Source organism: Indicator indicator, chromosome 6 (assembly GCF_027791375.1).
Source record: "Indicator indicator isolate 239-I01 chromosome 6, UM_Iind_1.1, whole genome shotgun sequence".
In the NCBI taxonomy this organism is placed as follows: Eukaryota; Metazoa; Chordata; class Aves; order Piciformes; family Indicatoridae; genus Indicator; species Indicator indicator.
Genome location: NC_072015.1, coordinates 29,429,161 through 29,454,992, shown reverse-complemented (window position 1 = coordinate 29,454,992; position 25,832 = coordinate 29,429,161). Strand labels below are relative to the sequence as shown.

The window sequence follows — 25,832 nt, the reverse complement described above, 5'->3', positions numbered from 1 at the left end:
AAATACTCCAGGTTGGATGGGGCTCTGAGGAACCCAATCTAGGATCCTGTCAGGCATGTCTGGAATCTCTCCAGAGAAGGAGACTTCACAACCTCTCTGTGCAGCCTTATGCAGGGGTCTGGCACCCTCAAGTAACTTCAAGTGCTTCTCCCAAGTAACAAGCGATAGGACAAGAGGAAAAGGCTTAAAATTGTGCCAGGGCAGGCTTAGATTGGACATTAGGAAAAATTTCTGCACTGGAACAAGGCTTCCCAGGGAAGTGGTGGAGTCACTATCCCTGGAGGTGTTTGGAAAACATGTTGAGGGGCATGTTTTAGTGGTGGACCATGCAGTGCTGGGTTAATAGCTGGATTTGATGATTTTGGAGGTCTTTTCCAATCTTACTGGTTTATGACTCCATCTGTCATGCCAGTGTACCAGCAGCTTTTTCTAGGCTTTTCCTTTTATCCCATGAAAGAAGGGCTTGGGTCTCAGAGTGACCATTTAGACACAAAATGCCATCTTCAGCAAAGTGGTCTCCGGAGGCATAATGCCCCATACAGCGTATCTGGGCTGTGGAATTTCTGATCTGTGCTAGGAAGAATTTTTGCTTATGAGTTTCATTGCTGAAAATTTCTGGATTAGCTTCCTTCAGCAATTTTCTTCTTAGCTTTTTTCTGGCCACAAGTCAAGGAAACAACACACCAGCATCTGATTGTGGATGACCTGATACAATCTCATCAAATATGAAGTTGTTGTATACCAGAAAAGAATTTCATCAATCCTTTTCTACTTTCTGTAATTTGCATTAGTATAATTAGAAGAAGGATTTACTTTAACTCTTTGTTGGTTGTGGGGGTTTTTTTGTTTGTTTGTTTGTTTTGTTTTGTTTTCCCTTATTACAGCAGGTTAGGCAAGTTCTTATTTGCATCTGTAAAATATGCTTGGGAGAGATGAAAATGATCTTTTCCTTCAGTGCAGTGCTCATAAACACTCAGATCTATTTGATGTCAAAAATTGAAAGTTAACTCACTATTTTTTGCGTAAATACTAAGAGTTGAGTTTGGAAGCTGCCTGTGAATTGGTAAGAATTAAATGTGAAAATATTCTCATACTCTATATGTGCTGATTTATTATTGTGAAGTAGAAATGTCTAACCCAGCAGCTCTCTTATTATGCTAATATGGTTTAGGAGGTAATGGACAGATTGTGCAAACACTGAGCTCAGGACCCGATGTTTTATTGTTTCTGTGTGAACATAAATTGGATCATTCAGTGTAGGAGCTCCAAACAAGGTGTTCTGAAACCCATTGCTTAAAATCTTTGTTCTCCCTTGCTGCAGGTGTGATGGACAGGTAGCAGAAGGTTTCACTTGTCTATCAGGGAATCATAATGACCGAGTGCTTCCTGCCTCCCACCAGCAGCCCCAGTGAACACCGTCGGGTAGAACACAGTGGGGGGCTGGCTCGTACTCCCAGCTCTGAAGAAATCAGTCCTACAAAATTCCCTGGATTGTACCGCACTGGTGAGCCTTCACCACCTCATGACAGCTTGCATGAGCCTCCAGATATAGTATCTGATGATGAAAAGGAGCATGGCAAGAAGAAAGGAAAATTCAAGAAGAAAGAAAAAAGAAGTGAGTAGGCAACTTCTGTAATTTCATGCTTATCATTTCTCTTTTTCTTTCCCAAAATTGCTGAATATTCCCAGAGGGTTTTTTTTCCCAACTTGTTTAGGTGTGAAGGAAATTAACCTGCACAAACAGCCTTTGTGCAATACCTGTTTCTCTTCCAAAAAACCCCCACACCTTAACCAAGAAATGGATTTGTTTTTTGTTGCACAGATGCAGGTGCCCAGAATTACTAACAAACATCCAATGTGTTCTGCCTGGTGTGGGGTTCTGCTAATCTCATTATCTGTTCACAGCCTACATGGAGGTTTCCAAGAGTATTTCCAAAGAGATGCTTTTTGAAATTGTAGCTGAGGTGCTAGCTAAAATAAAGCTGTTTGACCTGAATTCAACAGAATGGTGGAAATCATCCAGTCCAACTCCTCTGCTAAAGCAGGGTCACCCACAACAGGTTGCCCAGGATTGCAATGTCCAGGTAGATTTGGAATCTCTCCAGAGGAGACTCCATAACTTCTCTGGGCAGCCTGCTGAAGGGCTCTGTCACCCTTAAAGGAAAAAAAAATTCCACCTGTTCAGATGGAACCTCCTGGGTTCCAGTTTGTGCCCATTGCCCCTTCTTGTCACTGGGCACCACTGGAAAGCATCTGACCCCATCCTCTTGACCCTTGCCCTTTAGTTATTGACCTGCATTATCCTTTAGTTAAAACCAGCAGTTTAAATTCCTGCAGATTCTAAGGAAAAAAGTAATTCTTCAGGGTTTTCCTGTAATGCAAGCAGCATTAACCTCATACAGATTATTGGTCTGGGGATGAAAATTTGGTATTGATTGGATAGCTCTAAATTCAGATTGTTAGTAGCTGGGTTTTTTACTCTTTGCCAACCAGCTTGCTGTTACAAATCATTTAGTCTTCTAAATCTGGAAGTAGTGGAGGCCAGCACTATACAAGGTGTGGGTTTGTGATGTAATTCAGTGTATCCCATGGTGATCATCTAACTGAAAGCTGAGAGGGAGAAAGGCATCCTCAGCACATAGATGCAGCTCAGCACACATTAGCACTGTAACTCTTTTCTCCCCCAAGAGATGACAAGTTTACAGCTGCTGTAAAGCAATTTTTATTACTTAAAGCCTTAAAGGCATTAAAAAAAAGCCTCAAAAAGCAGAAAATATCAGAAGAATCAAATTATCTCTTGCAGCTGTAATGTACAAAACTTTCAGCATTTCTTAGTCCTCGTAGATGGATGTCATCGAACTGCTACTCATATGTAAGCTACAGATAAAGCTCTTGGGAGACCTCATCCTGTTTGGAAATCCTCCTTATGGTAAATACAACTTGAACAGACATTTTCCTTGCATGCATTACAAAGCTTCTTTACACTTGCTTAACATGGTTGGTTTTAAGAGTTCCCCTTCAAGTTTTGCCTTTGTTATTCCTTCCAGACTTTTGATCTTTCAGTCTACTCCACCTTTTAAATTCTGTTACGTGTGTTCAGGTTGCCTCTTTCCACTTTCCTGGCTACCTGCTTTGATTTAGGGCAATGCATGACCTGCCATGGTCATGCAAGTTGTCCTTTCAACAAATGTAACTGAGCATTATGAGAGAAGAGTCTGGCCTCATCCTCTTGACCTCCACCTTTTAGATACTGATCAGCATTGAGAAGATCTCCTCTCGGGCTGCTCCTCTCCAGGCTAAACAGCCCCAGGTCTTTTAGCCCTTCCCCCTCACAGAGATGCTCCAGCCCCCTCAGCATCTTTGTAGCCTCCACTGGGCTCTCTCCAGTAGTTCCCTCTCTCCACTGAACTGGGGAGCCTAGAACTGGACACAGTACTCCGGATGTGGCCTCACTCAGAGTAGAGGGAGAGGAGAACCTCCCTCAACCTTCTGGACACACTCTTAATGCCCGCCAGGAGACCACTGGCCTTCTTTAGTAGATCTTACTAAACATTTAATCATCACATTTAAAATAACTGCAGTGAAGTGTTTAACTTGCTCCTTCATGTCTTTCATGCAGTCAAGAAATACCAGTTTCAGCAGTGTGCTGTTGCTGGTGTTACATTCCCACGGACCTAGAAAAGCACTGAGGTTGCTGTTGCAACATGGAGTGTCGAAACCTCTAAGGCAGGTGTTCTGTGGGTGAAGGCAGCCTCCAGCTTAAGTCTCCTGTGCCAAACCATTGTTTGTTGGTGAAGGCAACCTCCAAGCTTCGAGTCTAACTGTGCTAACCCATAGTTTGTTGGGGAAGGCAATCTCCAAGCTTAGGGTCTCCTGTGCTGACTCATAGTTTGTTGGGGAAAGCAATCCCTAAGATTAGGGTCTCTTGTGCTGACCCATAGTTTGTTGGGGAAAGCAATCCCTAAGATTAGGGTCTCCTGTGCTGACCCATAGTTTGTTGGGGAAGGCAATCTCCAAGCTTAGAGTCTCCTGTGTTGATTCATAGTTTGTGGTGAAGGCAGTCTCCAAGTTGAAGCCTCCTGTGCAGATGCTATTCCCAGTGCATGTGTGAACCCTACCACTGAGAGCTACTGCAGATACCCAGCAGGAAGGATTGAGGGCAGATTGTTCTGGGCTTTCTGTTTGGAACTTAGATCTGTGAACCTCAGCTTCTCACCAAACACAGTGGTGATGTGTCCTCCTCCCTTGTCCCATGGCTGGTTCATCAGTGGCTCTTCCTGTATTGGAGAGATTCAAATCCTTGGTTTCTGCACTGCAAGTTTCCTTAACCATTATTTCTGGGTTTACAAAAAGAATGATGGTGTAGCCAGTGAACTGGGAGGATAAGACCTGGCTGCTGGTTGTCCTCCAATTAATATTTGCATTTTGATACTAAAATCCACTTGGACAGGAACAGTGCTACAGTCTTTCTCTGAATGGGAATTGTGAGCTGGTCACACAGGTACAATTATTTTATGGCAGTTCCATGCTTTAATACATTTCTTATGTTAAAAATTACCATCGACAGAGCAGCCAAGGAGGCTTCAAAATACAGACAGCTCCTTGGATGTGCTGAAATAATCATAGAATCACAGAATGGTTTGGGTTGGAAGGGACCTTTAAAGGTCATCTAGTCCAACCCCCTGCAGTCAGCAGGGACATCTGCAACTAGAGCAGGTTGCTCAGAGCCCAAAAAACCCTGACCTGGAATGTTTCCTGGGATGCCCAGGCAACCTGGGCCAGCATGTCACCATCCCTACAGTAAAAAACGATCCTTCCTTTTCTCTATACTAAATTTCCCTCCTTTGGTTTAAAACCATCACCCCTTGTCCCGTCACAGCAGGCCCTGCTAGGAAGATTATCCCCATCTTTCTTTGAGGCCTCTCTAAGTACAGAAAGGCCACAAGAAGGTCTCCCAGGAGCCTTCTCTTCTCCAGACTGAACAACCCCATCTCTCTCAGCCTGTCCGCACAGCAGAGGGGTTTCAGCCCTCACATCATTTTTGTGGCCTCTTCTGGGTTTGATCCACCAGCTTAATGCTGAGAAACTCCACAGCTTCATATAGTTTAGAACTGGCAAAATAAATACCAGTTTCTTTTGCACAAGAGCATTCATCTGTGAAAATGACAGCCCATAATCTCCTCCATGATGCTCTCTGATAATCCAGGAGGTTAATTTTCCACCACCCAAAACTTCATGCAGGAAGAATACTTGACTGTCCTTTTTGTGTCCTCACTCAGTCAGAGGCACTGGACGTAGTGGAAGATCCTCAAAGGATCTGGATAATGGGAGCTTCACGTTGAGGCAAGAACTTGCTGCCCACTGCCTTTGAGGGGACCAGGATGGTGGAAAATGTCTTCTGCTGACCAGGTTTCAGCCTGACTTTTCTTATGTGGGGTACTATGTGTGTAAAACGACAGTGAATTGACGTAGAAGCTGTGTTTCTGTGTTGGGTTTGGCCATGGGTTGTTTTTTTGTTGTTGTTGTGGGTTTGAGGGGTTTTTTGTACTCTTCTTGCTCTTGCCTGAAGGATGGGCAGGTCTGGCTGTGGAGGTGTAGTTCTTAAGAGCACTGGTGCACGTTTCAAATGGCACTTGGTGTTTTGCTGCTGAAAAAATTACTCCACCCTTGGACTTGTTTGAAGCTCTCACACAAGAGTTTTTAAGGCAGGCACACACCTTCACTGACAGGTATTGTGCTAGCGATACTGGAGCTGTTTATTTGTTCAGTGCAAAAGTAAGTGTGCTTGGGATTTTGGAGGGTGCTTTTTCTGTCTTTTATTTGATGCTGTGGGCTTTTGGAGGTGTTTTTTGTTGTTGTTGTTTTGTCTTTTATTTGATGCTGAAATGTTATCATCTTAAAATTCATAATGTCCTAGAAGGAGATTGGGGAATTAAGTGGCTGAAGTTTAGTTTGGTTTTCAGAGAAGGTTGTGAGAGTTGGGTGTGTGGAGATGATCCTTAACAGCAATTCTTATACTGTTGATTGCAGGAACATAGAGAAGTTGCCAGACAGTTGTTTTTATTTTGCATTCCATTGACTATTAGATGGGAAACTAACCCATAAGATGGACATTGCCATTATGAGTAAGTATATAAAGCATTCATTGCTTAGATCCTTCAGGAGCTGTGTGGCCCATCTATGCAACCCTAATTTAATCCTTATCCACTTCACTGTGTAACAACTAAAAAGAGTCAGGCAGGTGCTTCTCCTTCTCCTCCTCACATGTTTTTGTTCTCTCCCTCTTACAATGTGCTGTCTAGAAGGTAACCAGGCTTACAGCTGTCCCCTTGCCTTCTCCTCCCTTGCCCAACAGCGGAAGGTTACGCTGCCTTTCAGGAGGACAGTTCTGGTGATGAAGCTGAAAGCCCTTCCAAGCTGAAGCGGTCCAAGGGAATACATGTCTTCAAGAAACCCAGTTTCTCCAAAAAAAAGGAAAAGGATTTTAAAATAAAAGAGAAACCCAAAGATGACAAACACAAGGAGGACAAGCACAAGGAAGACAAACATAAAGAGAAGAAGTCGAAAGACTTAACGGCAGCAGATGTGGTGAAACAGTGGAAAGAGAAGAAGAAAAAGAAGAAGCCAATCCAGGAGACAGAGATCCCTCAGGTGGAGGTTCCGAGCCACAGGCCTGTGTTTGGCATCCCTCTGTCTGAGGCGGTGGACAGGACCATGCTGTACGACGGCATCCGCCTGCCCGCCGTCTTCCGTGAGTGCATCGACTATGTCGAGAAGTATGGCATGAAGTGTGAAGGCATCTACAGGGTTTCAGGTACTTGGCTCCACAGGGTCTCTGCTTGCCCTTTTCTTCTTCTTTTACCATGTCTGACACCTAGAGACCGCTCACAGGCTCCCACAAAGTTGCTTTTCCCAGTTGCTTCCACCATGATTTCTGTCCTCCAAAACTCCTCTTAGAGCAGACACCCTACCGAGCAGAAAGCACAGCTGTGACTGCTGCAGCTGAGCAGCAGCAGGCTGGTTAACCACAGTAGTTGTGTAACACCAGCTTCTCAGAGTGAGACATCACTTTCAGTCACCTCCAACAAAACAGCCCCTTTCTTTGTGAGCTGCACCTGCCACGGAACATGCAAGGACTACTCTGGGTGCATTTAAGGGAGTGAGTGAGGAAAGGGATTTGAGGAAAAGCTTTTGAAACAAGTTGCCTGGCACTGTAAAACTGACCAAACCAGTTTAAAGGCTTTGTGAAGCTGAAATCAAACTGTTTTAAAGGCCTTGTTAAGCTGTCTCTGTGGTGTTGATCTGCACAATGTTATAGAATCACAGAACCATCTTGGTTGGAAAAGACCAACCATTATCTAACTCTGACTAAAGTCAGCTGTTAAAACATGTCCCTCAACACCACAGCTATGTCTTTTAAATACCCCCAGGGATGGTGACTCCACCACTGCCTTGGGCAGTCTGCTATGGGGCTTGACAACATTTTTGGGGAAGAAATTTTTCATAATGTCAAACCTAAACCTCCTCTGGTGGGACCTGAGGCCATTTCCTCTCATCCTATCACTTGTTACTTGGGAGAGCAGACCAACCCCCACCTCGCTCTAACCTTCTTTCAGGCAGTTCCAGAGAATGAGGTGGTCTCCCCTCAGCCTCTTCACGGTGAACAACCTCAGGACCCTCAGCTGCTGTTTTCCAGACCCTTCATGAGCTTTGCTCCCCTTTTCTGGACCCACTCCAAATCCCTGTTTGGTAGGGATGCACAAATACCCCAGCAGCTCAAGCAGTTTCTTAGTCTTGCCAGCTGGAACATTCTGGTGGTGTGTTTGTTTTTTTCATGACCCAATATGTTTGGAATATTGACATTTTCACAGGAGAAAGTGTATTTTCCATAAAGCATCTTTTAATGTTTGTACTTCCTAGGTGTTCTCCAGGGCAACAGCACCCTCTTGTGTGGGTAAGGTTTTTTAAACTGAGAGCTCAGAGAGGATTGCAGTGGTTTTAAGAACCCACCAGCTGTTGTGGTGACCAACTTGGACATGAAACTGAGCTTATTTTACCTGACATTTACCATGGGCTGAACCCACGCAGTGCGGTTTACCCTGTATGAGCCAAGCTGTGGCAGCACATTAAGCTGGTGGGTGTTTGAGCTTCAGGAATTAAATTTCCCCAAGTTTGGGAAGGTTGCAATGTCCTCAAGTCATAAAAACACCTCACAGAAGATTGGGGATGGATTGGATAATTCTGTGAACAAGCTTTTATTCATGCAGCAATCAAGAATCCTGGACTAGAGGAAATGGGTACAAGCTGTGCTGGGAGAGGTTTAGGCTGGATATTAGGAAATATTTCTTCACTGAAAGGATTCTCAAACATTGGAATGGTCTGCCCAGGGCAGTGGTGGAGACACCATCCCTGGAGGTGTTTAAGCAGTGTGTGGACTTGGGACTTAGGGACATGGTTTAGTGGTGACCTTGCAGTGCTGGGTCGAAGGTTGGACTGGATGATCTCTCTGGTCTCTTCCAACTAAAGATACTCTGTGAGATTCCCCCCTCTGAGGAGAACCAGCTGGAAATCTGGGAGCTAAAAAGTGGGGTTTGTTTTGACAGAGGAAAGCTGTCTGAGGTAGAACTTGTTGCCCAGTGTTTGAGTTGGTAACATTTGCTGCTTGGCTTAGGGCTGAGTATTTGAAGCAGCCAGAGAGATGCTTGAAGGCGAACACACCACTGATGGGATGTTCTCTTTCTCACCCTGTTTTCATGTTCCTTGATGCAAGGGAATGTTGGCACCAGGTCTGATGGTGGGGCTTTGCTTCATAGTGATTGTCAGTGCTTTTAAAAGTCATTTTGAGTCACGATTTTAACTTTGCTCCATGTTACCTCGAAAAAGTATTCCTCCATGAGCTTAAACCTAGGGAGAGGTGAAATAAATATATCTCCTAGAACAAGAGTCATAGAATCACAGAATCATTTTGGTTGGAAAAGAAGATAAAGTCCAACCATCATATAACTCTACCAAGTCAGGTGCTCAGAGAAGTTTAGACATAATTATTATAAATTTGCAGCTGCTCCTGTCTCTTAATTCTCAGTCTCAATATTTTAAGGAATCAAATCAAAAGTCGATGAGCTCAAAGCAGCCTACGATCGAGAGGAATCTCCCAACCTGGAGGAATATGAGCCCAACACAGTAGCCAGCTTGCTGAAACAGTACCTACGAGAACTGCCCGAGAACTTGCTGACCAAAGAGCTCATGCCCCGCTTTGAAGACGCTTGTGGAAAGAGCACAGAAGCTGAGAAAGTTCAGGAGTGCCAGAGGCTGCTGAAAGAGCTGCCAGAGTGTAACCATCTCCTCATTTCTTGGCTGATTGTGCACATGGACCACGTTATTGCCAAGGAGCTGGAAACAAAAATGAACATCCAGAATATTTCTATAGTGCTCAGCCCTACAGTCCAGGTAGGTGCACCACAACAGGGAGTGTTGGAGCAGAACTAGAGCCCAGGAAAGGCTTCTCTGTAGGGAATCTCTGGCAGGTGGGAATCAGGTGTTGGGTGGTACAGTTAATGATAGTTTCTCTTTATACTTAGGGGATCTAAAATGGTGGGAAAGGGGGAATTAAAAACTTGGTGAATGTGATCTTGCATACCACGGGCCTGATATTTGGGTCATTACAAAGACTGCTGTCAGGGCTTTGATTTTGGTGTGAAGAGGAGTAATTTAATGTTGAATTCCTCCAGTAATTCATACAGAGAGACAATTTCTTTGGGCTTTCCATCTGGTAATTATACAACCATAGAGCGGTTTGGATTGGAAGGGACCTTAAAGATCATCTAGTTCCCCCACCCCTGCTGTGGGCAGGCACACCTCCTACTACACCAGGTTGCTCAAGACCCCATTCAAACTGGTTTTGAACTTTTCCAGGCTTGGAGCCTCCACAACGTCTCTGGGCAACCTGTTCCAGTGCCTGGCTACCCTCATGGGGGTGAATTTCCTCCTAATGTCTAATCTAAACTGAGCTGCTTCCGATTTGAAGCCATTACCCCTTGCCCTGTCACTACATATCTTTGTAAAAAGCCCCTCTCCAACTGTCCTGGAGGCCCTGTTCAAATGCTGGAAGGCTGCTCTGAGGTCTCCTGGTCATAATTCAGTGATAGTTCAATAAAGACTAGATTGTTGCTTCATTTTGATATCAAGCCAACGAACCCTGCCCTACAAGCAGATCTCCCTGGTGGAGTAATGACTGCACCAGTCTTTGGTGTTTACAGTCAGTTGGCTGGAGGCAAGCCACTGACTTTGTTTTCTAGTGGGATTTTGTGGGTTTGGGATTGATTTAATTCCATAATGAACATCATGGAAATATTTAATCTAAATGCAACTCAGAATTAGTCCTGTGCAGAATGGAAATGTGGTATTACTGGGTGTGGATCTTCTTGAAGCCAAGCCACACTTCAAAAAAGCTTGGCTTTGTAATGAAGAGTCTGGTGTAGGCCCCCTAGCCAAAGGGCTGGCTGTTGTTCTTGGTCATTTTGCTGCACCAGATGCTTTGTAGCTAACAAAAGTAGTAACAATTAATGTAAAACAACACAGGACCCCTCATGTGAGGTGGGTTTTAGCAGTGGCAGGGGAGGTGCTGATGGAATGCTGAGCTTGCTTTTGGTGTAAGTTTTGATTTTTGATGGAAGATACAGCATCCAATTAATTCCTTGCTGCTGTCTCACATTCAGGCAAGAAGTACAGTCACAGCTTCTTTCACACTGCAATAAAGCACTGAGAAGTTAGAGAAAATATGTCCAGGCTGCGACAGGGGAGAGAAGGCAGCCAGTGCCCAGCCAGAGCACAGGGCAGTTGCTGTCCCTTGTATCCACTGCTGTCACTGCCTTTAGAATCAGAGAATGGTTTGGAAGGGACCTCATCTAGTCCAACCAACCCACAGTCAGGATGGATATTCTCCACTAGGTTAGGGTGCTCAGAGCGGGAAGGAAGGAGGGAAGGAAGAAAGGAGGGAAGGAAGGAAGGAAGGGAGGGAGGGAGGGAGGAAGGAAGGAAGGAAGGAAGGAAGGAAGGAGACACATCCCCTCAACCAATACTTTGTCTCCTTCCCTTGCAGATCAGTAACCGTGTCCTGTATGTACTTTTTACACACGTCCAAGAGTTCTTTGGGAATGTGACCCTAAAGCAGGTGACAAAACCTCTTCGCTGGTCGAACATGGCAACAATGCCAGCGCTTCCAGAAACACAGGAGAGCATCAAGGAAGAAATCAGGCGACAGGTTGGCAGTTACCTGAGTGCTTCTGTTTGTCTTTGCCTGCACTTTGATGCATTCAGTAGTAGATTGCCACAAGCTTCTAACATGCCCTTAAATTCTATCCCAGTTGTCCTGTCAGTGGCCTGACATGGCCTTGTGATTATTACAGCAGTGTCCTTCCCAGATTGCCGTGCCATGTAGTTCAGTACTTTTATCATGAGAGGATGGTAGGAGAATGTGTTGAAGAGTGGAGGGTCTTAGATACTGCTCTTCAGCTAGTTCCACATCATGTGCTGAACACGTTAATGCTTGTTGGTCAACATGTCAGGCTTTGATAAACTAGAATTCCAAACTTCTTGCCAGGAATCATAGAGTTGTTTTGGTTGGAAAAGACCTCCCAAGATCATCAAGTCCAGCCACTAACCCAGCACTGCTAGGTCACCACTAAACCATGTCCTTCAGCACTCCCATCTACACAGCCTTTAAACCCCTCCAGGCATGGTGACTCCACTACTTCCCTGGGCAGCCTGTTCTAGGGCTTGACAACCCTTTAGGGGAAGAAATTTTTCCTAATGTCCAACCTAAACCTCCCCTGGTGCAACTTGAGGCCGTTTCTTCTTGTCCTATCACTTGTTCCTTGGGAAAAAAGACCAACCCCCCACCTGGCTCCAGCCTCCTTTCAGGGAGATGTAGAGAGCCAGAAGGTCTCTCCTCAGCCTCCTTTTCTCACAAAGCCAAATCCATGGGTTTTTTTTTCAGTCTGCCCTGCTATGACATGTCACAGACACTCATTTCTTTGGCACTGTTTCTAGGAATTCCTCCTGAATTGTTTACACAGAGACTTGCAGGCAGGGATAAAAGACTTATCCAAAGAAGAGAGACTCTGGGAGGTGCAAAGAATTTTAACAGCTCTTAAGAGGAAACTGAGAGAAGCAAAGAGACAGGTGAGTAACTTCTCTGTTGGCAAAACACCTACATCATGTATCCCTATTTTGTGACCATGCAGAGGCACCACATAGATCAAAGTCTAGTCTAGATCTCCCTCTTTTAGCTTAAACCCATCACTCCTTATCCTGTGTGTCAGTGTGAGCTGAAATTCCCCCCCCACCCCACCCCGACAATAACCAGGCTAGCCCAGTCTGGAAGCAAATGAAAGCTGTATTTACAAGCAGAGTCTACAATCTGCGATGAAATGCAATGAGTATGTACAAATACACAAAATTCACAACATTCACAAATATATACAATCAACAGAAAAGCACAACCAATATCCCTTTGCTTCCCCCTAAAGGGGGCCTTTCCCAAAGGGGCCTCTCTCCCAGGAGCTTCCCCCCCAGACTCCCCTGGACAGAAAGCAGAGAGTTAGTTAAGCAGCAAGTTGTTAACTTAGCTGCCAAGGTCAGTGTGTTATCTTCAGCCAGAAGAGAAGAAGAAACAGCAGCCAGACAGCCCAGCAACTGCCCCCACTGCCGAACGCAGAATGTGCAGAGTGCCCACTTTGTTTTGGGTAATAGTTCTTAAACATTTCTATCTATCCAATGGAAGTGTTTAGAACAATCAGTATTTTGCTTTCTTACACCCAATAGTGACTTATTTACATTCTTTCACTTTCTCTGTTCTGAACTTTGCAAGGAAAAAATTAAAAAGACAGTTTCAAACCATCACAGTCCACCCCTTCTAAACAATTCCATTGGCTGCTACTATCATTTATCTAATCTAAAATAATATCTACAACACTAGGTGAATAAAGACCATAGTCCATTCCGGCTATCTCAGATGTAGATGATTCAAAAGAGTCAAATCACAGGAAAAACAGCAAACAGCTTGTTTCCTCGCAGATGGAGCGAAGAAAGGAACAGGGACTCTCAGGTGACTCAGGGCTCTCAGGGTTCGTGCACCGTAGATCTCATGGAACTCTCCTCTTGGGCGCGATGCTGTATCTGCGCAACACTCTGAATTTAACCTCTCTCAGCCAAAGTTAGATTTCTTTGTGGAATACACTGAATTTCACCATTTTCTTGCATCACCCAATAGGTGTGACCAGGACCTTCAGCAGAAACCACCCCTCGGACAGGTTTGGCCTCTCCTGAAGGAGAAAATACCCAAACAGTTTTGCCTAACAGATTCTTTTCTCTGATAACAGGAACTCTATCACCTTCCTCCTTTCGCAACAAATCTGACTGGGCAGGTCCAGCTCGATTCACTGAACCTCTACTATTCACCAACCAGGTTGCTTGTGCTAAATGTTTCTCCCAGTTTTTCAAAGATCCACCCCCCATGGCTTTGAGAGTGGTTTTCAGCAAACCGTTGTAGCGTTCGATCTTCCCTGCAGCTGGTGCATAGTAGGGAATGTGGAATATCCACTCGATGCCGTGCTCTTTGGCCCAGTTTTTTACAAGATTGTTCTTGAAATGAGTTACATTGTCCGACCCAATCCTCTCTGGAGTTCCGTGTCTCCACAGGATTTGTCTTTCCAGACCAAGAATGGTGTTACGTGCAGTTGCATGAGGAACTGGATAAGTTTCCAGCCATCCAGTGCTTGCCTCTACCATAGTCAGCACATACTGCTTACCAGATGGAGAACGAGGTAGAGTGATGTAGTCAATCTGCCAGGCTTCACCATACTTGTACTTGGACCATCGGTCACCGTACCACAAGGGCTTGATCCGCTTTGCCTGCTTAATAGCAGCACAAATGTCACAGTCATGGATGACTTGTGTGATAGCATCCATGGAAATGTCAATGGATCTGTCACGAGCCCATCGGTAGGTTGCATCTCTGCCTTGATGTCCTGACGAGTCATGGGCCCACCGAGCTAAGAACAGCTCACCTCGGTGTTTCCAGTCAAGATCAGGATCAGGATCAGAGTTTGTGTCCACCTGGGAAACTCTTGCAGCTAGATCTGCCTGATGGTTGTGTTGTTGTTCCTCTGTAGCTTTGCTCTTAGGAATGTGAGCATCGATGTGTCTCACTTTCACTGGGATTCTCTCAATGCGAGCAGCAATGTCTTGCCACAGATCTGCAGCCCAGATTGGCTTTCCTTTCCTCTGCCAGCCATTCTTCTTCCAGTCTTTCAGCCAACCCCACAAGGCATTGGCTACCATCCACGAGTCGGTGTAGAGATAAAGCTTTGGCCATCTCTCACGTTCAGCTACGTTAAGAGCTAGCTGGACAGCTTTTACCTCTGCGAATTGACTGGATTCTCCTTCTCCATCTCTCGCTTCTGCAACTCTGCGCGTTGGGACTCCACACTGCAGATTTCCATCTCCGCTTGTTCCCAACAAGACGACAGGAACCGTCTGTGAACAAAGCATATCTCTTGTCATCATCAGACAGATCACTGTAAGGAGGAGCTTCCTCTGCACGAGTTACTCTCTCCTCTGGAGGTTTAGCACAGCTTGTGCCTTCTGGCCAGTTTGTGATCACCTCCACCAAACCAGGCCTTTCGAGATTTCCCATTCGAGCTCTCTGTGTTATCAGAGCCATCCACTTAGACCAGGTAGCATCTGTTGCATGATGTGGTGAAGAACCTTTGCCTTTGAACATCCAATTCAGAACTGGCAATCTAGGTTGTTTTTTTGTTTGTGTTTTTTTTTTCCTGTTACAGTAGTATGTTTCTTCCACTGCTTCCCAGTTAAACTTATATCAACCTCTATCTTAAACAACTCTTGAGATCCACCAGTGACTCCCTGAATAGTTATAGATTCTCCCCCTTGATAATTTGATGGTATTATGGTGCACTGAGCTCCTGTGTCAACCAAGGCCCTGTACTTCTGAAATTTTGAAGTGCCAGGCCACTGGATGTACACATCCCAATAGATTCTGTTATCTCCATTATCCCTTACCTCCCCCTGGCGGAAGGCAGGGCACCCCTAATGGTGGGGATTACCTCCACATGTACAGCTGGCACAACGTCCAGCACCAGAATTAGGATCACTGTTGGAGCTATCAGAGTTGTTCTGGGAAACTGAGGAAGCGACAGCTACCCTCCTGGTATTGCTACCTCGGGATCTGCCCCTCTGCAGCTCCCGTAACCTCTTGAAAAGATCAGAAGTTGGTTGACCATCCCATCTGTTCATGTTCTCACCAAACTGATCACGCAGAGTTATCCAGATACTGCCACGTGATTGCCTCTGCTGTCTGTTTTGGTTTGACCTGTTCTGGAATGGCCTTCTTGGAGCACACGTGTTTATGACAGCTGAAACTTGTATCCGTCTGGAAGAAGAGGAATTAGAATCATCCCCCTTCATCAAGTTGGATATGGAGGTTTTAAATTCCTCCTTCAGCTCTTTCATGCAATTCTCCATCTTTCCAGACAGAGTTTCAATGGCTGAAACCAAAGAAGTACGTGCAAGACTATCCTCCAATTGCCTCATTTGGTCAGTGAAATGGCCAACAGTAGGAGGCACTCCACCATAATTTCTTGCCACAATTCTGCTTGCCAGAATAGTAGCATAATTAGGAGGAGCAAGCTTAATGAGCTTTTTGGCAAGGCCTGTTCCAACAGGAATTTCATCAGGATTCAGAGTCTTATGATCTCCATACATTACTTCTCTCACAGCAAACTCTCTCAGACGCTTGATTCCCTCAGCTATTGTGGTCCAAGGCTTAGGGTTCCATGGTAAATCATCTCTGCTGGGGTACCTCAGCGAGACTGCCAGTAGGAGGCGTGCCCACAGAGAAACTTTACCAATGCACTTGCCTAGGTGCCTGTCTATGCCTGTATCCTTTGAGAGCATCCCCAACTGAGAGGCCGACTTGTCACCTACCACCAATGCTGGGGCTCCCATATCAAAACACCTGGCTAGCCAAGACAGGACTGGCTCATTATCTCCTCTGATGTAATCCTTCCTCACATGTCTAATTTTCTGTCTGGGTGCATTAGCTGACTGTATGTCATCCTCATCATCATCATCATCCTGAGGTCGCTGTCCCCATATTCCTACAGGAATCCTCCGTTGAATTTCCTTGAGTTCAGAGGCACTGCCAGCAGTTGCTAATCTACCAGGGTCTACATCCTGACCTACATCTCCATCATCCATGTGTGGTCTCAAGAGGTCTGCCAGAGTTTTAAGGCTAACCTTCTCTTCCTCACCAGAAGGATCTTTCTTAACAGAGGGACCCTGAGTAGAAGGATCCTCACCTCCATCTGCACCATCTCCATCATCTCCTGCTCCATCTGCACCTCTTTCTGCAGCTCCTTTGCGCTTTCTGATGATAGTGGCCACCAAATTTACTGGGTTAGCTTTCACATTCACAGCAGAGTTGGCAGGAGCACAGGAATTTTGTGCAGAATCAGTAGGTTCACTTTGAGATCCTGCAGCCACTGCTGCGTCCGTCTCGGCAGCAGAGGGAGGAGGAGGAGACTGTGCTTCGTTAATGGTGTCTACCTGTGCAACGGTGTCTGCCTGTGTAGCCCTGTCTGCCTGTGCAGCCCTGTCTACCTGTGCAGCGGTGTCTGCCTGTGCAGCCCTGTCTGCCTGTGCAGCGGTGTCTGCCTGTGTAGCCCTGTCTGCCTGTGTAGCCCTGTCTGCCTGTGCAGCGGTGTCTGCCTGTGTAGCCATGTCTGCCTGTGCAGCGGTGTCTGCCTGTGTAGCCCTGTCTGCCTGTGTAGCCCTGTCTGCCTGTGCAGCGGTGTCTGCCTGTGCAGCGGTGTCTGCCTGTGCAGCCTGTCTGCTGTGAGCCTGCTGCCTGTGCAGCGGTGACTGCCTGTGTAGCCCTGTCTGCCTGTGTAGCCCTGTCTGCCTGTGCAGCGGTGTCTGCCTGTGCAGCCCTGTCTGCCTGCGTAGCCCTGTCTGCCTGTGCAGCCGTGTCTGCCTGTGCAGCCGTGTCTGCCTGTGCAGCCGAGTCTGCCTGTGCAGCGGTGTCTGCCTGTGTAGCCGAGTCTGCCTGTGCAGCCCTGTCTGCCTGCGTAGCCCTGTCTGCCTGCGTAGCCCTGTCTGCCTGTGTAGCCCTGTCTGCCTGTGTAGCCCTGTCTGCCTGCGTAGCCCTGTCTGCCTGCGTAGCCCTGTCTGCCTGTGCAGCCCTGTCTGCCTGTGCAGCCCTGTCTGCCTGTGCAGCCCTGTCTGCCTGTGCAGCGGTGTCTGCCTGCGTAGCCCTGTCTGCCTGCGTAGCCCTGTCTGCCTGTGCAGCCCTGTCTGCCTGCGCAGCCCTGTCTGCCTGCGTAGCCCTGTCTGCCTGTGCAGCGGTGTCTGCCTGTGTAGCCCTGTCTGTTATCTCAGATTCTGGCAAAGGTCCCGCAGCTACTGCTGCTGGCTCTGAGTCAAGACTATCGGCAGCTTTCTCACAAACCTTAACTGTGATTTCCTGGTCACTGTAATCAGAATCAGAAGAGAAATCCGAATCTCTCTGAGCTTTTCTATGTTTCCTCTTACGTCTACGCAAATTGGAAGAGCAAGTAGCCTTATAACTTTCTCGATACAGTGCTACCAACAGCCATATGATTATTCCAAGAAGCAACAAAATTAAGGTTAGCACAAGATATCTAGGGTACCACTGGTTCCAAAGACTCTCTGTAGCTGTAAGAGGAGTAACAAACTTAAATGTGTCTGCTAGCAGATCCATAGTTGAGTTACCGTATCTCCTTAGCCCAATAAGACCACAACAGAATTCAACAGCATTCAGTAACTTGTTCTTAACCCAAATAAACGATTTATATGCCAGATATCTCACAATCTTGTCTATCATGCAGGAAATGGCCCATCTGTAGACAATTGCACCGATAACAGAGAAAATAGAATGACTCAAAATCCAAAACAGCTTCATTTTGCTTCCTGATCTGAGCAGGAATAAATCACAACAGGCCCTGCTAAAAGCACTCTCCCCATCTTTCTTATTGGCCCCTTTAAGTACTTTAAGGCCAGCAGAAGGTCTTCCTGGAGTCTTCTCTTCTCCAGGTTGAAGAACCCCAACTTTCTCAGCTGCTCCTCAGAGCAGAGGGCTTCCGGCCCTCGGATCATTTTTGTGTCCTGCAGTAGCAAGAGGAATTATTGGAAGCTTCAAGGTTAACAGACTTCAGACCCACTTTTTTTTTAAACTATCTGATGTCCCAGAGAAGGGACCAGACCTTCCTGAAAAGTTCCAAGACAACCAACATGGTGATTCTAAATTGGGAAAATAATGATGCTCAAATAAAATACTTTTTTTAGTCATATAGTGACTGGGGGTGGCATCCTTTAAACAGGTGTCTTGTTCCTCTGGCAGGAATGTGAAACCAAGATCGCACAGGAGATTGCTAGCCTTTCAAAGGAGGATGTCTCCAAAGAAGAAATGAATGAGAATGAAGAAGTCATCAACATTCTGCTGGCACAGGTAGGTGGCAGGCATTTACCTCTTTGCTTGTTTTGTTCTGCATCTCTCAGAAATATTAAACCCTCTTTTGTTCCTTCTGATGCGACTGAAGGAAATTCTGTTTCCTCTCATGGGAAGTAGAAGGCTTAAAGGGGTCTCTCTGTGTTCATTCAAATGCAAGGCTGTGTGGTAGTGGTCAGTAAAGCAGGGAAGGAACCCAGACTGAGCAGACAGTAGAAAGGAGATACTGTAGCAGCAAGAAGGTGTAGCCTTTGTTGTTCCTGTCACTTAGAAAGCACTTCCCAGTCAACAGGTTTGAATACTGTTACCTACTTCCCTGCTGATCAAAGGAAGCAACGCAGCTGTTGTGGCTTTTCTGCCTTCCTCTGCTTCTTGCAGTAGCTTTGATCTTCTCCCTGCTGCACTCCCCCGTTACATCCATCCTCAAAGATCTATTTTATAATTCAGGTTTTCTACTGATGCCACTGGTTATCCTGAGCTTTGCCCCTGTGATTTAAGGAAGCCAGCAGCCAAATATGGTGGAATTTAGTGTGCCATCTCCACAGCTACTCAGTATAGCCATTGCCTGGTGGGTTCAGAGCTGGCATTGCTGGGTTTCAACTTTGATTTGCTTTGAGGTCTTGATGAGTCAAGATTCAAAGCAGGCATAGGACTGCTTATTCTCAAAGTATTTCAGAGACCAGCAGCATCTGGTTCTCATGGTGTGTTGCTGTAGAGCAACACAGGACTTAAAAGTGAAACAATTGCTTATTGCAGGAGAACGAGATTTTAACGGAGCAGGAAGAGCTGCTGGCCATGGAGCAGTTCCTGCGGAGACAGATTGCCTCAGAGAAGGAGGAGATCGACCGGCTCCGAGCAGAAATAGCTGAAATACAAAGGTAAAAGGGGAGGGGAACTGCTCTGTCCGAGCTTCTGAAGTACATACATGCTCTACCGAAGCAATAAACTGCACTTAAAAGCTGAGCCTGCGAACATCACCCACAAAAGCCTGAACATCCACAAAGTTTGAACCTATGGGGATATTCTGTTAGACTCCGTGCACTAAAAGCATCTCCCTAGGAGCCATCAGTTTATTAAATGAAGCTTTGATAGGAGGTTCTGATTTTTGTCTTTGAAGTTGTTGGAGATGATGCAGTAGGTATGCGTTAGCTCTTTTGTGCTGCCCCAGTTCTGGCAGGCCTGAGGGAGAGCTTCAGTCAGGGTTTGTCCTTGGTCTTTCAGTCGCCAGCAGCATGGCCGGAGTGAAACTGAGGAGTATTCTTCTGAGAGTGAAAGCGAGAGCGAAGATGAGGAGGAGCTGCAGGTCATCCTGGAAGATCTGCAGAGACAGAATGAGGACCTGGAGGTGAGATTTCGCAGGATGATAGGGGGTGGAAGAGGCCTCCAGAGATCATTGGTTCCCACCCCCCTGCCAGGGCAGGAGTGTAGAATCTAGCGCAGGTTGCATGGGAACACATCCAGACAGGGCTTGAAAGTCTCCTCAGAAGGAGACTCCATAACCTCTCAGGGGAGCCTGTTCCAGTGCTCTGTGACTCTTACAGTAAAGAAGTTCTTCCTCATGTTGAGGTGGAACTTCTGTGCTGTAAGTTTATATCCATTGCTGCTTGTCCTATCACAGGGCACAAGTTAGCAGAGGCTGTCCCTTCCTTCCTGGCAGCCCTCAGATATTTATAGACATTGATTAGATCCCTTCTCAGTCTTCTCCTCTCCAGACTAAATAGCCCCAGCTCTCAGCCCTTCTTCATCAGGCAGTGATTCAGTCCCCTAATCATCCTTACAACCCTCCATTGGACTTGCTCAAGTAGATCCCTGTCCCTCTTGAACTGGGGATCCCAGAGCTGGATGCAGTATTCCAGGGGGGGCCTCTCTAGGGCAGTGTAGAGGGGGAGGAGAACCTCCCTTGATCTTTTGAGTCTCTGTCTCCATTGCTGCTCTCCTTCATAGTTCAGACTGTGCAGAGGTGTTTGCAGTGGAGGTTTTGCATCTATTCTGCCTATAACCCACGTGCTCTGTGTTTAAGTTCCTTGAGCTGTAGCCCAGGTTGCTATGGGTTAATAACAGCAGAGCTTCATTGTGCTGTGCCAAATGTGTCCCCCACCTTGAGCTACAGCCCTTCTTTGTCAGAAGACGGAGCCCTGATCTTTCTTTTCCTTGCTCCAAAGATAAAGAACAACCACCTGAACCAAGCGATTCACGAGGAGCGAGAGGCCATCATTGAGCTGCGGGTGCAGCTTCGCCTGCTGCAGCAAGCAAAATCAGAGCAGCAGGTGCAGGAAGAAGAGGAGCCAGAAAAACGTGGGGGTGTTCCTCAGCAGCAGCAAAGAGACACTGTCCTGGAGACAAAAGCAGCCAAAGAGCAGCCGAAAGCAAGCAAGGAGCAGCAAGTCAAGCCATCGCCAAGCAAAGACAGGAAAGAAACTCCCATCTGATCTATCTCCTTAAATATGCATTAAACAAAGCAAACTGCACAAAGAGAATTTTGCTGGCTGTGTACATTCTGTAACAGAACTTTGCTTTTGAGCCCTGGAGACTTTGTCTCCCATACTTGTGGCTTCTACTCATCAGGCTCAGGTGAGTTTGGAGAGGCCAGAAGAGTTTTCCAGTTAGTAACAGATTAATTCCATTCTGGTCTCCTTCAGGTGATTTGAAATATTTCAGTAACCCTTTTTATTTGAAACCAAAATCATTATTTCCATTCTTTAGAGCACAATTGGAAGATCTCAGTAAATAAAAAGACCACCCGCACCTACTAATTAATTATTTGCCTTGTGGATCTCGTCATCCTCATTCACCATTCTTTCTGCTTCTTAACCTTTGTCACTTCTTGCTTGTGCCTTTTGATACCTTTTTGATGCAGATTATATATACAAGGGAGCTTTAAATTGATTGTGGGTTGGCTGAGAAAGTGGGAGACTGTGGGGTGTTGACCCAACATGCCCTTAAGCTTCTTTATTTTTGTGTTCTGAGATGTACTAAATAAATGTAAACACTTGAGAGATGTTATTTATGTCCCTGTACCATGGAAATGTTCAGTGAGAGCTCGTGGTGTCTTCTAGTGCTGTAGGTGACCCATGAACTCATTTCTCAACCACCCTCATCACCCCTGTGTTCATGCTGCTGCTTCCTCCATTGTCGACGTGTCAGTCTCTCGGAGAAAGCCCCCAGCGGCTGCTTCAGGGGGTGGTGGGGATAGGTTGTGTCACTTTACATCTACCTGCCCAAGCAATACAGCAGAAATGCAACAGGAATGTTCCAAACCAGCCTGAGGAACAGCCCCAAGGAGCAGGGGTGGAGTTCACTGACCATCTCTTTCTGTTGCTTCACTAACCCCTTGGGACTTGCTCTTGGTTTGGCCATTTTGCTGCTTCTGCCCATGGTAAGCCTCCAGCTGGGCTGAGTGAGGAGCTGGCTGATGGTTCAGCTCAGCCTGGAGTCCCCCCACTCCCAGACAGCCAGCAGCTCCGTAGCCGCTGCCGGAGGCAGCCATGTTCCCTCCCTCTCTCCATTGCACTGTTGTGACTCATTGGCCATGAGTTGGGTTTGTACAGATGATGCTTTGATACCTGAAGAGAAAACAGCACAGTATTTTTGTAACATTTGAGGAAAAAAAGAAAAAAAAAAAAAAAGAGTTTATAAAGACAAAGCTGGGGTCAGCTAGATGTGAACTAAAGCATTCTCCTCCCTTGCCTTCATTACGCACATTTTCTATTTGCTGGCAATATTGAAACCTTTTTTCTGTGTTTTAATTGACACTAAAATTCCTGTTGAACCGGCACGGATTTTTCTAATGGTCTTCAGACAAATCTCTTGCTCTCTCTCAGTTAACTTTTATTTTGTTAGGATTGTCTTTATCAAGCCAATAAATTCAACAGCCATTTGAAAGGTGTTCATGTGACAAATTAATTCAGGGTTTCTCAATCCCGCTCCCCTGAACATCGTCTGTAACTGAACAGTATGGAAAGCTTCCCTCTCTGGGCTGAAAAACAACTTCAATTTAATCAAATTAAAGATGTTAAGACTTTGCTTCTCTAATAATAGAGATTTAAACCAAAAGGGAGACTTATAATAAGAGAAAAGACATTGTTTTACTCTAAGGGTGCTGAGGCAGTGGCCCAGGTTGCCCAGAGAGGTGCTAGAAGCCACCTTGCTGGAAACATTTCAGGTCAGGTTGTTTGGGGCTCTGAGCAACCTGCTGTAGTTGAACTTGTCCCTGCTGACTACAGGGAAATTGGACTAGAGGACCTTTAAAGGTCCCTTCTAACCCAAGCCAGTCTGATTTCAGCTGTGACGGTAAAACCCCATCCCAATCATTACTTCCAACACATGAACTCCTGTGACCTTAGCATGCACTTCAGGTTTTGCCATTGAAGTCTCCTGAGGTACTTACAGCAGCTGTAACCAGAGACTCAAAACATCTGAAAGATGTTTCTTTGGAATTTCCCTTTCCATTCTTTCACAGTACTCATCCAGCAGGTATGGGTAGAACTCCTTTAGTGATGAAGCCTAAGTGCAAGTCAATGCTGGCCAAATCAAGCTCCCACCAGTAGCAGGGAAGCCAAACGCCCCAGGGAAGGCCCAAGGCAAATGGTTCAGGCAGTGACAGCCTCTGAGCCATGGCTACAACCAGCCCCTTTCCAGAGGCCCCTTGAGCTGGGGGCTCCCAATGACATGTGAGCTGCAGCACTCCAGCCTTTGCTTCCCGTAGCATCGACAGCTCCTGACAGGCCAGCTTCATGAAGCCCAAGCTCATCTTGAGTAGCCATGACCTAAGTCAAACTATCCTTTATTCTGACTTCACAGTGATGGGACTCTGAGCAACCTGAGCTAGTTGCATGCAGATGTCCCTGCTGACTGCAGGGGCATAGGACTAGATGACCTTTAAAGGTCACTTCCAACCCCAAACATTCTGTAATTGTGATAAAAACGAAGACATTCCAACTGTGCAGCTTGTATGTCCAAAGCGGAACAACAGACCCTCTGTCAGACCCCTTGGCTGGGCCCACCAGCCTCACTTACCTTTGCTGAGCTGAAGCCCCACCAGCCTGCAGCACTAATTCTAGGCTTCTGGACTTAACAAAGCTTTGTGACAGTTCAGTGTAGTCCATCTGCTTTCCTCTTGAAAGTATTTCCAATACAGATCATTGCTTCAGAGGGATGCTAGACCTCACCTGGAATATTGCATCCAGTTCTGGGCCTCCCCAGTCACCAGGGATCTACTGGAAAGAGTTCAATGGAGGGCTACATGGATGAGGAAGGAACTGGAACACTGCGTTAGGAGGAAAGGCTGAGAGACCTGGGGCTGTTTAGTCTGGAGAGAAGACTGAGATGGGATCTAATAAATGCAAATAAATATCTGAGGGCTGGGTGTCAGGAAGGAAGGGACAGCCTCTTCTCCTTGCACCCCTGCGATAGGACAAGCAGCAATGGATGGAAACTACAGCACAGAAGTTCCACCTCAACATGAGGAGGAACTTCTTTACTGTAAGAGTCACAGAGCACTGGAATAAGCTTCCCAGAGACATTGTGGGGTCTCCTTCTCTGGAGACTTTCAAGCCCTGCCTGGATGTGTTCCTTTGGGACCTGCACTCGATTATATGGTCCTGCTCTGGCAGCAGGGTTGGACTCCAAGATCTCTAGAGGTCCCTTCCAACCACTAACATCCTGTGATCCTGTGACAGGGGATAACTACATACCCTGAGTGTTCTTGGAGTCCTTTCCAACACAAGCCTGGAACAGCTTTTCTCAGCTGAAATCCCTAAACACCGCCATGTGAATTCACTGGGGCTACAAATCCAACATCCAGGTGCAGGACCTTCCATTTGTCACACTGAACCTCATGAGGGTCACGCATGCTCACTTCTCAGGCTTGTCCAGGTCTCTCTAGATAGCATCCTGTCCTTAAGTTCAGCTGGATTGTAATTAGCTGTTCTGCAGTCCTGATGAACACAGGATCTTGCACAAAGGGTCAGGAATTTGTGCCACAGCTATCTGGGGAGATGCAAGACACTGAACACGGGTTGCCAGGCGTCAGTCATGTCTTGGTTAAAAACAAAGCAGCCTCAGGAGGGTTCCAGACACTTGCTGGGTTTACCGGTGTGAAATCAGCATGGTAGTGTGGTGAGGAAACAGCCTTACCAAAGCCTGAAAGGTCTCTGGGGAGGAACAACTGCAGACAGACCCTGCTGCAAAGAACAGGAAGCAGGAGAAAGGCAGAGCTGGAAGCAGGACATGGGAAAAAAAGATTTCCCACAAAGAAGCTCCAGGAACAAGCCAAGAGATTAACTGGAAACCAACAAGAACTGCCCTTGAAGGAGTGATTTGGGATTCCACCAAGGAGAGAGGGCATGAGCTATGACATTGGTTTTGGGAAGCTGTGGACCAACAGATGACACTGTGAGCCACCTCACTTTCTGCTCAAGAAATCCTGACCAAGACAGGAATGAGCTACAAAGCTCCAGCCTTGATTCAGGCAAGACAAACACAGGAGGGAACTCACCAGGGTCTTTGGCAGCATTCCGAGGCACAGCCCCACAGGAAACCCAGCTCCTTTTTTTTCCCTCCACTCATAACTGAGAGGCACATTTCCTCAGAGCCCATCTCCTTAGGGAGAAGTTGAAGCTTGAATTCCTGACTCTGCTACCACCACCTGCAGGAGAAAATTCCCTGTCAGAGCTCAGCAACAGCCAGCACATCCCTCAGGCTGTATAGCAAACACTCCTGGGCAAGGCTGAGAATAAAGCCAAGGCTTTGCTTCCCTTTCACTTCTTGGGAATCACCAAATCAAGCAGAAAAGAGGCAGAAGCCAGGGGAATTCAGGCATTCTGGAACTGAAAATACTCAGGAAGAGATGTCACCTGCAGGGCCAGGCCCATCTCTGGAGTCCTCAGCACAGGAAACATGAACCTGATAAAGCAGGACCAGGGGAGGCCATAATAATGATCTGAGGGTTGGAACCCCCCTGCTGTGAGGCTGAGTTGGAGTTGTTCAGCCTGGAGAAGAAAAGGCTCCAGAAAAACCTTTTGGTGGCCTTTCAGTACAATCAGAATGCTGGGGACAATATTCAGCAGGGCCTGTTGTGACAGGACAAGGGGTGATGGCTTTAAACTAAAAGAAGGGAGATTCAGACCAGAGAGAAGGAAGACTTTTTGACATCGAGGGTGGTGAAACATTGAATCAGATAGCCCAGAGAGGTGGCAGAAGCTCCAGCCCCTGGAACCATTCCAGGTCAGGGACTCTGAGCAACCTGATGTCCCTGCTGGCTGCAGGGTGGTTGGACTGGATAACC

General features: G+C 46.5%; 1 protein-coding gene across 1 annotated transcript; it reads left to right on the top strand.

Moving 5' to 3' along the window:
• The first annotated feature begins 1,371 nt into the window (after window positions 1-1,371).
• RALBP1 (ralA binding protein 1) lies at window positions 1,372-20,994 on the top strand. The gene is made up of 9 exons (XM_054381646.1): window positions 1,372-1,615; window positions 6,356-6,814; window positions 9,098-9,447; window positions 11,099-11,260; window positions 12,049-12,180; window positions 18,440-18,547; window positions 19,304-19,425; window positions 19,769-19,892; window positions 20,710-20,994. Exons 1-9 carry the CDS (start codon window positions 1,372-1,374, stop codon window positions 20,974-20,976), a joined length of 1,968 nt encoding a protein of 655 aa, XP_054237621.1. The 3' UTR covers window positions 20,977-20,994.
• Window positions 20,995-25,832: the final 4,838 nt, after the last annotated feature.

Bases quoted from the DNA above. Each gene is read 5' to 3' on its own strand.
- RALBP1 (XM_054381646.1), top strand. From the start codon at position 1,372: ATGACCGAGTGCTTCCTGCCTCCCACCAGCAGCCCCAGTGAACACCGT. The intron at 9,448-11,098 runs GTAGGTGCACCA...CTTCCCTTGCAG, and splicing joins TGCTCAGCCCTACAGTCCAG to ATCAGTAACCGTGTCCTGTA. The intron at 19,893-20,709 runs GTGAGATTTCGC...CTTGCTCCAAAG, and splicing joins GACAGAATGAGGACCTGGAG to ATAAAGAACAACCACCTGAA.